The sequence below is a fragment of the Podarcis pityusensis genome, assembly GCF_964106645.2.
Source record: "Podarcis pityusensis genome assembly, chromosome: 13".
NCBI classification, from domain to species: Eukaryota; Metazoa; Chordata; class Lepidosauria; order Squamata; family Lacertidae; genus Podarcis; species Podarcis pityusensis.
This window is the reverse complement of record NC_138038.1, coordinates 36,021,582-36,033,761: the sequence shown is the minus strand read 5'-3', so window position 1 is coordinate 36,033,761 and position 12,180 is coordinate 36,021,582. Positions and strand designations below refer to the sequence as shown.

At 46.4% G+C, this 12,180-nt stretch overlaps 1 protein-coding gene across 11 annotated transcripts in view; it reads right to left on the bottom strand.

Annotated features, from left to right (window-relative positions):
- Nucleotides 1-12,180, bottom strand: part of BRSK1 (BR serine/threonine kinase 1) — a 61,150-nt gene that overhangs the window by 19,446 nt on the left and 29,524 nt on the right. For 6 of the 11 annotated variants that reach the window (XM_080976138.1, XM_080976144.1, XM_080976141.1 and 3 more), the window contains 5 exons: nucleotides 7,479-7,619; nucleotides 5,918-6,034; nucleotides 3,384-3,417; nucleotides 1,144-1,212; nucleotides 332-478 (listed from right to left, as the gene is read on the bottom strand). In XM_080976138.1, coding sequence (XP_080832264.1) covers nucleotides 332-478; nucleotides 1,144-1,212; nucleotides 3,384-3,417; nucleotides 5,918-6,034; nucleotides 7,479-7,619 — 508 coding nt within the window. The other 5 variants (XM_080976148.1, XM_080976146.1, XM_080976147.1 and 2 more) reach the window with 5 other exon arrangements.

The window sequence follows — 12,180 nt, the reverse complement described above, 5'->3', positions numbered from 1 at the left end:
GTAATATGTACAAGAATACATGAAAAGCGTGCCTCAAAAAAGCATTTTTTGGTAAATATTTTTTCAACTACAATTCTGTAAATTTTAAATATATTTGTAAATGTTTATACACATCTTACATTAATATATGCATTTTCCGAATACATTACTCAGCTGCAGGAGTGCACTGCAAAATTCAGAGAATTGCAAATTTTAAAAAGATGTCTGTCTCTTGGTTCATACATTGTTTTGGAAAATGCAGAACAGGTGAATTCGCCTTTAAATGAAAAATGAATCAAATGTCTTCCCCTAACCCTACTTTAACAGCGTTTGCACTGCTGGGATTACTCACACTGAGTCTTTTCTCGGGCTCCACCTCAATCATGCCCCGCAGGAGGTTCTGGCAGTCGGGCGGGATGAAGTGGGGCATATGGAAGATCCCCCGCTTCACCTTCTCAAGCAGCTGGCGTAGGTTGTCGTCGTCAAAGGGTAGCGCTCCCTGCAGGGCAAAGGGCGAGAGAACCGACCCCAAAATGAAAGCTCACACAGATTTTTCAGTATTGATATTTCAAATGCAGAATGGGGGGAGTTTTTTTGCGTTTAAATTCGAGTTCTGATGTTGGGCACTTAGTGCCACCTGTCCCTTCCCGGAGAGGTTCTTCAGGCACCCTCGCTTTTGACTTGTAGATCTTTTTACACTGGCAGGCCTTTGTAACCATTTCATTTTCATTTTTTGGATTAGCTAATGGTTATATGTATTGTTTTCAATTGTTGTTTTATGTTTCAGTGTTGTGCTCCACCCCAATACTTTGTGATGTGGCAGCAGAGAAATGTGTTTGTAAATAAATAAAGAACATACAACTCAGAGATGGGGGACCTGTGGCTTTCCGGACGTTGTTGGACTACAACTCCCATCATCTCTGACCATCCATGGGCCAGCTGGGGCTGATGGGAGATGAAGCCCAACCATACCTGGAGGTATTCACATTAGTGAACTTCAGTCCATCATGTCCATTAGTTTCAACAGGTCTGCTCTGAGTAGGACCAGCATTGGACATAGGTTGCTCTGAGCAACCTTGGAACACCTTTGCCACAGCAAGAACATGCTAGGGGGCGGGCAGGTGGTGTTGAATTGCCCGGCAATTTACTGGGGAGCAGCCTTACCACCAGCAGGGCAAAGAGGATGACTCCGCAACTCCACATGTCAGCGCGACGTCCATCGTACTTCTCCCCCTAAGGAGCGAAGAGCAAAGAGATTTGGTGGGGTTGGCAACTCGGGAGGGCAGGGGCAGGACAGGGAAAGCTTGGCTGGGAATGAATGACAGACAATAAAGAAATCAGAGTGGAGAGTGGAAGGCTCGCCCAAGTGTTAAGAACAGGCGGGAAGGGGATATATCTCTACAAGGATGAGAGAACCTTGTCTCTCGCCACCTGCCCCAACTCCTCCTGCCCTCACTTGGTCCATTACTCAGCAAGCTCTATTGTCTCCCGGCTCCAGTCTATGGCCATCAAGAAGGGATCAAAATCTCCCCATCTTCCAGGACTGGTTGATGTTCCCCTTCCCCAATATCCTCCACAAGCAGTAGTGGCTGCTGCAGTGGAGCAGAGCCACCCTCTCAACATTGGCTTTGCTGCAGCTTATGCAGACAGGGCTGGCGTGAGCTGGTGGCACAGCTGGGCTGTGTGAATGACACGCCGACACAGCCAATCGGGCACTCGCACCAGTGTCTCCCTGCAGCCCTGACCTTGCAGCCGCCCTGACCCAGCCTTGTCCAGGTGAGCTGCACCAGGAGGGTGACTCTGCCCCCCCATAGCCATCTGCCACTGTTCACAAGTGGGTGGTGCTTTTTCCCAGCATCAAAAACGTCTTATTTCTGAGGGAAGGAATTCAGTAGATATCCTCCAGGTCACTGAATTTAAATTTCAGATCTAGCAGCTCTGGAATGAAGATTATGCTGCTTTAAGACAGTTGAAGTTTTTCTGAAGAAGCTACCATATTGTACAGAGCAAGGCCTTACTAAAGCAGGGATGGGGAATCTATGGACCTCTATCGTGGGACTACAACTCCCATCAGCCCTGGTCAGCTGGACAGGGCTGATGGGAGTTGGAGTCCAACCGTGTCTGGAGGCAGGTCGCAGGTTCCCCTTCCCAGCATAAAGGGTGTGATGGATGAGAGACAAGCAACTACCAGTCTCCTCCAAAAACACCTTCCCCTGTCCAACCCCACATATAATTAGAGCAGTCACCAAGTTAAAAAAGGAAAGGTAAATTTATCATATGAATTGAAGTTGATTAATCAATTAATTAATCACTTAAATCTACACAAATGTGAATATAAGTGGGGGGAATCGTTCTACAAAATGGCACACTTTACCCCATTATTAAATTACACAAGCCTGCATTGTAGCAAGCACCATCCTGGATACATGACCTTTCACACATAGGAAGGGGTGTCTCTTTTAAAATGCTGCTTGCTATCTGCAGTTTGTGACATCCTTATAGGAAGAAAAATTGAACTGGGTCCACGCAAATGCTACAATCCTATATACCTTTTTTCCAACCCGAGGATCGCCTTTCCTTCTTGGCGACCTTCTGGGGGCCACATGCCAGGGCTGGGCAGGGCCAGAGGCAAAAGTGGGCAGACCGAGACATGTGAAATTTGCCTTTCTGCAGAAGGCTATTTTCCACACCCACCTCCCTACCCGCCATCCGGACAAACAGGAAGCATGACCAGAGCCCAAGGACCAATTCCAGCCAGGCAAAAACACTTGAGGAGGGCGTGGATCATGTCTGGTGAAGGCTGTGGCTCTGGATGGACTGTGGCCTGGGGAGAGCCCTGAGGGCCAGGCAGAGAGGCCTGGAGGGCCACATTTGACCCCCGTCCCTGCTATAACCTGTGAATAACTCCCATTCAACTTGATGGGACTTAACCTCTGAGTTGACAAACATAGGATTCTACTGTGAGTTAGTTGCCCATAAGTCCCACTGGAATCAATGGGTGTTAAGTCAGTCCCTGATACCTTTTCACATTCATTTAAATGGGATGTAAGTGCAACTAGTTTGGTTTGAATTCAACCCACTTCTGAAATCCGTTGACTCAACAGAGTCTCCTTTTAAGTCAACCAAAACTGCTCCCCACTTTCTTGTTTTAATGAATTAAGCAACCAACCGTTCAATCCTATACATGCCTACTCAGAAATCAGCCCCACCCAGACCCATGGGGCTTATTCCATGGCAAATGGGTAGAAGATGATGACATACGACTGGGAAGCCGTTACCCCAACCCAAGTGAAGCCTGGTGCCAGGCTTGACGGATCCCCTGGTTTGATCCGTGGGCAAGAGGGAAGGGAAGGAGATGCCAGCAAGGGAGGGGAGGGGTGTGGGCACTAGGCCTGAGTCCTTACCTTGATCACCTCAGGACATGCATAGTGAGGAGAACTGCAGCCCAGCATTGGGGGCAGAAAAGAGAAAGACAGAGAGACAGAGGAAGAGTGAAACGCAGGAGAAAGCAGACCCCCCCCCAGGGCCTCGGGTTCAAACAGGCATGTGAAGAGGAGCCTGCGGGACTTCTTCCCACCCACCTACCCACAAGCACACCGCCGCCAAAACCTAAGATGTATTTGTGGAGAGAAAATGTCCCCCCATTCATTCTTGTCCCACAAGTGCTGGGAGGTTTCAGTTGCCAGGTCCAGGAGGCTGGCCATGAGGCAAGAAGAGAGACTGCGGCAGAGAAGGAGCCTGCACATACATTTAAAGCGCATGTAGCACACATTTGGTAAGGTAAAGGTAAAGGAAAAGGACCCCTGGACAGTTAAGTCCAGTCAAAGGCGACTGTGGGGTTGCAAAGCTCATCTTGCTTTCAGGCTGAGGGAGCCAGTGTTTGTCCACAGACAGCTTTCCAGGTCATGTGGCCAGCATGACTAAACCGCTTCTGGCGCAACAGGACACAGTGACAGAAACCAGAGTGCACAGAAATGCCGTTTACCTTCCCACCCCAGCGGTACCTATTTATCTACTTGCACTTTGATGTGCTTTTGAACTGCTAGGTTGGCAGGAGCTGGGACAGAGCAATGGGAGCTCACCCCGTTGCGGGGATTCGAACTGCCGACCTTCTGATCAGCAAGCCCAAAAGGCTCAGAGGTTTAGACCACAGTGCCACCCACATCCCCCTAGTACACATTTAAAGCACGTGACCTAGCTCACATGAAGCACATGGAACAACTCCTCAGCCTTCCAAGGCACTGCCCTCCATTTTTTTCTGGGGAGTGTCATCACATTGACACCATACATTTAATATTCATTTAAAGCACACAGCTCGCCCCCAAAGAATCCTGGGAGCTGTAGTTTGTTAAGAGTGCTAGGAATTGTTGCTCTGTGAAGGGTAAGGAACAGTTCCCAGGATCCTCTGGAGAAGGTCATGTATTTTAAAATTATGGCAGGTATGTAGCCATAGGTGTGCTCTAAATGTGTGTTAAAAGTGCTTTGAATGTATGGTGTTGATGCTGTGATGGTAGAAGTGCTTTGGGTGTTCATTATTTATCTATTTTAAATGTGAGGGGGTGGTTTTTTGGGGAGGGGGGTTACACTGCCTATGCATCACACTGGCATTTACAGCAGCTTACAAAAAAGGAAAAAGCAATACCAATTTTTTTTAAAAAAAAATTCAAATAAAATACAGATTCTAAACATTCAAAAAACAACTGCAAATTTTATAAAGGATGTGCAGTCATGTGGCTGCAACTAGGCAATCTCAAAGCATTTCCTTCACTTCCTCCCAGAACGAAATATGTCCCAGCTTTGAGGCTAAAGAGCTGGCAAGCGAAGTTCACTTTCGGGCCAAAAAACCAATCGTGGTATTATTCATGCTATCAGTAGTTACGTGATTTTTAAAAACACCAAAACAAAGCATATTTCAGCTGGGGGAAGTAAATTCAGATTTAGACCGTGACATGAAGACAGCGGGGCCTTAACCACAGTCCCCATTTGGATCAGGCTTTCCCACAGCTGCTATTTGTCCCAAAAGAGATGTTGCCATTGTCACCTAATAGAAGCCAGAGAGGTGCGAGGGCTGATCAGAACAGGGTCAGGGCACAGAGTTAAAGCCTTGCTCCCCTGACAGCACAGTCCCGACCTGGATCGGGGGTGGGAAGGCAAGAACACAGTGGCTGCTATTTCCTTTTTAAAAAAAAAAACAATTCACAAAATTACTAATTGTGTGAGTGACATCACGTTCAGTTTGGGCAGGGCTGAGCTTGAGAAGCTGCAGTGTGAAAAACCAGAGCCCACATCTGTCTTCTTTTTGCTAGCATATTTTTTTCTTTCTTTTCCAGATTGGCGGCCTTAATGGGAGAGTGACTGGTAGGGCTACCAATCGGGTTTGGGAACCCCAGAGCAGGGGGTGGAGCAAGGGAGAACCGTGGTAGTGTAGGCCAGACAAAGTGGTGAATTACTGTACCTCCGTTCCCTGTGAAGGGTGTAAGAGAACAGCATAGGGATAGGTGGGAGGGTCAAACTATGGCAACACAGCCAAGGTGGCATAGCTTATGTCATTCCTTAGATGAGACCCTTGTGCCACGCTATTATAGGGCTGGCAAATCCCCCCCAAATCCACCCCTCTGCTGCAAACGCAGGAGTGATTCACATACTATACAGGAGATGTTTTTGATTTCTGGACACTCCACTGAACCCAATCATGTGTGAAAAGGAAGCACATTTCTTAAAAAGACATGCACCAGCTTCTCTGGGTTTGCAGACATGTGCTTCCTTCCCACTTCACGTTTTATGGTATTCCTGCAGGAAACACCTGCGGTGCTTTTGGTGTTCCTGCCAAACAAGGAACACCAAAACATCAACTGATGCCCGACTCCTCATCCTCGTCTCTTTTGTGGCGTTGTGTGCAACCCTCCAATCAGCCCTCCAGACGTAGAGGTTGGCTCACCCACAACTTGTTTCCAGCAGGCTATCTCCGACCTGCAGGGAGGCCATGCCGAAATCTGCAATCCGGATATTGTTCTTCTCATCCAGCAACAAGTTCTCCGGCTTCAAGTCTCGGTGGCTGGGGAAGTCCAAACAAAACAAACGGAGACTGGTCAGCGGGAGACACAAAAGGCACATGCACACGAAACATCCCTTGCAGTCAAGTAGCTACATCTGGGATTATCCCAGTGAAGGAAATGCGATCAGAATGGACTTGCTTTTCCCCGCCCCTTGAGCAGATTTTTTAAACACAGGTGCTGAATTGGACTTGTGGCCCAGTGGCCAGGGAATGTGCTGGATTTCAGAGAATCCAAGCTTTCTTTTTGAAACAGGAACAAGTTTCTAGTTGCCATGGCTATGGAAATAGCATTGGGGCTTGCTTAATCAGAATAAGAAGTAGCTATCCCAGAATTGCTACCCTGAGAAATAATTCAAAACACACAATGAACAGCAGGGTGTTTCAGCTAGCCCTCCTTGCTGACTCTCCTGGGTTATTCACAATTCACCATGTTACCCTACTACAGAAATTGTCCTGCGTACCAAGATCAGGGCAAAGTAAGTCAAGCGCTCCTGAAGTTGCCAAAGGTTTTTTCTACTTTGCTCACTTCAGCCTCTCCTTCCTCCTCAGTGAATCTGAAACTAGAGCTGCAAATTTCAATCAACTTAAGCCTACGATTGTTACGGCGAGAGTTGCCAACTTATCTACTGTCTCTTCACCCCTGAACAGTAGCTCAGCATGCGGAACAGAGAAGGTAATGGCTTTTCCTTGGTCTGATTGGACTGTGCAGAAGGGAAGAGAAACCTAAGGCCCTCCAGGCCTACTATCTGACCCCTAGGACTCTCTCAAAACCCCACACCCCTTTTCAGGCTATACCCATCACTGGCCTCTGCTTCATGCCTTTCTCACAAACTCCTTGAGCTTTGCTAATGCCTCTTGTTTGCCTTGGAGGAAAGATGGAGAGAGAAGTGTAGGCAGAGAGAAAAACCTCTGGCTTTTGAACAGCTGGGACATAACCTACTGGACAAAGGCTAAGACTGGAGTCACAGCCAATGCTCCACCCACTTTTGCCTTTGGCCACACCCACAACTGGAAAGGTCCCCCAGAAAAGTTGCGTACAAGGCAATGTGGTCCTTGGACTGAAAGAGGTTCCTCACTCTGATTGTACAGCCACAGAGCACATTTCAGTGGTCCATAAGGCAGTGGAAGATCCAAACACAGTCTCAGCGACTCGGGGATGGGACAGCATGATGGTTATGATGATGATTAAACAAATAGACAGGTAAGCTATTATTTTGATAGCTCAAAGTGGCTTACAAAATGAGTACTTGAAATAAAGCATCATAGACAGAATACAACACAATCAATACTTACACAATACCAAGGGAACAAAATGCTATGGCAGCAGAAGAAAAATAAACCATAAGAAAAATCATTTCCCCCCTTTCCTGCTGGGAAAAAAATACCTACTTAGCAATATGTGATAACAGCAACAGGCAATGAGCAGCCGAGGGAAGATACTCACCATATAGAATAGCTATGGCAGAAATCCAAAGCTGAGACAATTTGTCGGAAAAACTTCCTGGCTTCCTTGGGTGTGAGGCGTCCCTTCTTCACCAAGTAATCAAAGAGTTCCCCTCCTGAGACATGTTCCAAGACAAGGTATCTGACGCGGAAGGAGGCAGAGGGACCGAGAAGCAGGGAAAATCGGGAAAGAGGTCATGAGAATCCATCGGGCCCCCTGTGGAGAACAACCTCACCGAATTCCTTCTAAGCTGGAGCAACTGCAAAGCAGGCTGGGAGAAAAGGAAGCTAAATGCTTTGCCACAGAAGGTGGATGGGAAACCTGGTGCCTTCCAGATGTTGTTGGACTACAACTCACATCACCCCAGACCTTTGGCAACGCCGGCTGCGGCTGATGGGAGTTGGAGTGCCAAGATTAAGATGGCGATAGGTTGCCCATCCCTGCTATAGAAAAAACAAGGATGAGCAGTTCCATGTATCTTCAAGTCACTTTTGGGTAAGATGAATTACCGGCTGTTATGCAATCCCAAAACACTGTGCAGACACCAGCTGTTGTAGCTGTAGAACCCAAAAGAGAGAAGCCACAGCTGTTGCAAACATGATAAAATTGCCTCATGGAAAGCACTTCTATGAAATAAAAACTGGGCAATGTACAAGTCATGGGTGGTAAGAGCGGCTTCACACTTTGCTTAGTTGCATCTGCACTGAGGAAAGTGTACCCAGCCCCAGCTTCCCAGCCGGCATACTGTGTACAACACCACATGCAGCTAAATACACATGTGTGCAATCTCACACAGGACTGTTAACATTACATTAAGCATGCCATATATTAAACATATAAGTGTCGTTCAGCCCGGACAATGAGGTCCAGCTTCGAGGGCCTTCTGGCAGTTCCCTCACTGTGAGAAGTGAAGTTACAGGGAACCAGGCAGAGGGCTTTCCCATCAGATGTCAAGGAAATAAACAACTATCTGATTTTTAGAAGACATCTGCAGGCAGACCTGTTTAGGGAAGCTTTTAATGTTTGATGTTTTATTGTGTTTTTAATATTCTGTTGGGAGCAGCCAGATGGGCAGGATATAAATAGTAAACTGTTATTATTGTTATTATTATTATAAGTGCTTTCCACGCCATGTCTAAAGTGGTCTTTGGCTCTCAGGACATGACAGCAGTTTGCAACAGAATGAACCTATGCATTTCTGCTTGGAAGTAAGTTCCCGCGGTGTTCAATGGTTCTCACTCCCAATTTTACATCATATGGCACTCCTAGGCATAATTATTCAGCAATAAAATCCCATCAGTTCAATGACCTGGTTTGCACAGTAGGCCAAACCGTGGATTGTTTAGCCTAACTAAGGTTTCTCTGAATATGTCAACCTGGCCCAACAGCCTAACCACATGAAACCATAGTTTATGGTGGACTTTTGGAATCGTGTCTTTTTAAAACTATGGTTTGCTGTTATGTCCAGCCTTCTAAATTGTACTTTGTTTGGCCATCCTGTCCCAGACCCACACCAAGCTCCAAAGGCATTGCTTGGCAAGAAGCAGCTGGAAAACAAACCAAGCTCTGGAGAAACAAGCTATGGTTTGTTTGGCTGTCTGTGAGGCAACTTACAGTTTGTTGAACATGATTAAAACAAACCACGGTTTAGCATTATGTTGGAACTCAGTCCTGAGCAGATGCATTCAAGATTGCCCTGCACCACCACCACTAATATTGCTATTGTTATTAATATTTCTATAACACCGTTCACCTAAGGATCACAAGGCAGTTTACAATATAAAAACACAAAAATTAATAACAAAAAAATACCCCCCCCCAATTTAAAAAGCCATAGATTTATTATTTACCTCCTGTCTCCCTACCAATTAAATTACAGTACATTTCAAGTCCACGTCGACCTAATTCTCAAAGGTTGTAATGGGGAAGCCTAAGGGTACACTGGACAGAAGTGATTTAAAAAGACAACAACCAAAAATCTATCTTGGGAGAGCTTGGAAGTTTCTTTACTCTTTCCCCACTTCACACACACAAAATAGTTTTTGCCAATAAAGGAGACCTCTTATTCAGGCGCAGATTAAAGTAGTTGCAGGCCCCAAGCACTCTCATAATTGTAGACCTCCAAATAGATCAAGTGATAGATATTTACGTTATATAGGTCCCATAATCTCTATAAGCAAGAGAATACTCCAAGGCTCTCTTTGCTTGCACTACTCTCCACTGAGAATGAGCTTTTGCAAAAAAAAATTAAAATTAAAAAATGAAAGTCACCTGTGATTTTGCCAGTGAAAGCAGCCTCAAAGTTAATGTTTAATTTATATTTACTTAAGATGTATTATACCTGTATGTCGAGGAATGATTTCATAAACCGCTAAACCAAACAACCTGCTTTAATTGGATTTTATGTAGGCCTCAAACTTTTCCATAGGCCCTTGGGAGTTTCGTAGGCCCCAGGCACTGAAGTCTATTTTCCCTAACGGAAAATACCCTACCTATAGGTAAGACACAAAGGGGTTGGAGGAAGAAGCTGCCCGGAGGAAACATTTTGAATTTCATTTCAGATGGTTTTACAATGCAAAATTATTTCCTCAAGGCATCAGCCTCTTCCTCCAACCTCTTTCTCTCTCTCACTCACACAAACACCTCCTCCCATTGTGTCAGCGGGAGGAGGATGACAAAGAGAGCTTATGTGTGGGGATTGCCAGTTGTCTGGCACCGCCTGGTATTCTGGACGGCCCTCTCGCACACACCACACACACACACACATGTTCACAGAGGCTCTGCCGCTCTGGCGATCTTCACACGCATGCAGCAACACAACTATCTCCTACCTAGGAAACCACCCCACGGTGCCAAGAATTTCAGAAGCAGATGGGATCGCCAAACACTTTTCTTTTTTTAAAAAACGTGTTATTTTACGGATCCCGTCCCTCTGCCTTTAACAGCAGGCTTGACACGCAGAAACCAGGCGTCTACCCTCACCTGATCTCCGCAAATAAATGTTTCGGCAGCTAATATTTCTGTCGCACTGAACGTTAAACACACACAAAAATAGTCGGTTTGCTCAGCCTGTGGCTCCCGTCGTGTGTACACACAACATGAAACACAAACCCACGCCTAACCAGCACCTGCCTTGTAGTTTCTTAGCAAACGATGCCGTTTCAATGTGGCTTTCCTCCCCCACCCCCCTGAACCAGCGAATGGAGAAAAAGAAGCACCTAGCTGCCAGCAATGCGTCTGTGCAAAAGGGAGCAGTGGGTTTTGTGGAGGTGTGAAGGGGGGAGAGGACTGGCGGTGCTTTGGGTTTGAGCGCAGAGAAAGGAGAAGACCAGCTCTGAGCATGACAGAAGCATGAACCGGCTCCACAAGCTCACAGGCCCCAGCTATTATTTATCACATGTTGGCATCCTGGCTTCCAGAAGCCATATGTATGGCCTGGCGAGCACACCAAAGTAGACCCAAAGCCAGAAACGCAGTTGCAGCAAGGGAGGGGAAATCATTGCAGAACAGCCAGAAACATAGACGCCAGCCGCCTAACCACGTTTAAAATTACTTCCCAGGGTCAGACTTCGCATTATTATATTAAGCACGCTCCTTTTAAGAAGTGATTAAGGCCCAGCAGCCCCCTTTCTTAACAACAACGAAAAAAGCTGCTATTTGTCCCTGAAGATGCTATTATGGAGGGGATTTTTGGCAAGGAAGCAGCACAAGGTCAAAGAATTAAGTTCCCTTCCCTGCACCAATGCCCCGATCCCACTCAGGACCTCTTGTGGCTGCTTTTTTATTAAGAGAGAGTCGTGGAAGGTCGTAATTGTTTGTTTTCTAAGTTGTTCAACGTTAACATGGCCTTTAGGGAGCAATTCAGTATAACCCTGCCAGCATGCTTTTTCCTCATCTCTCCACAGGTAAAAGGGAAGGAGGTTAAGCATGCAAACACACCGCACATTTAAAACATGTGACTTCTCACAAAGATTCCTGGGAACCATAGTTTGATGAGGGTGTTGGGAATTGTAGTTCTGTGAGGGGGTAAACTACAGTTCCCAGGATTCTTTTTTTGGGGGGAAACCAGTGCTTTTTTCTTTAAAAAATGTTTAGGGGTACTCTAATTTTCCCACTCATATTGAAATACTGCCCCTCAATGAGGCCGAACTTAGATTTATAAAATGTTTAGGGAAGGGTCAGCAAACTTTTTCAGCAGGGGTGCCAGTCCACTGTCCCTCAGACCTTGTGGGGGGCCAGACTCTATTTTGGAAAAAAAGAATGAACGAATTCCTATGCCCCACAAATAATCCAGAGGTGCATTTTAAATAAAAGGACACATTCTACTCATGCAAAAACACACTGATTCCTGGACTGTCTGCAGGTCGGATTTAGAAGGCAATTGGGCCGGATCCGGCCCCCAGGCTTTAGTTTGCCCACCCATGGTTTAGGGGTATGCATCCCCCTGCGTCCCTCCAGAAAAAGGCATTGGGGAAAATAATGATAATAAGAGCAGCAGCAGCAGCAACCACCACCACCACCACCACCACCCCACTTACCTGGGAGTAAGGCCCATCTAAATCAACCAGGCTTACCCCCAGATTAGGTGTGGTTAGGACTGCAGATTTAGCATGTTTTGTTTTGCTTTTAAGGAAGCAGAATGTTCAGGGAAGAAGTTTAGAATATCCCTGAGGTGGACCAGGATCCCCTGTGGCTACAACCC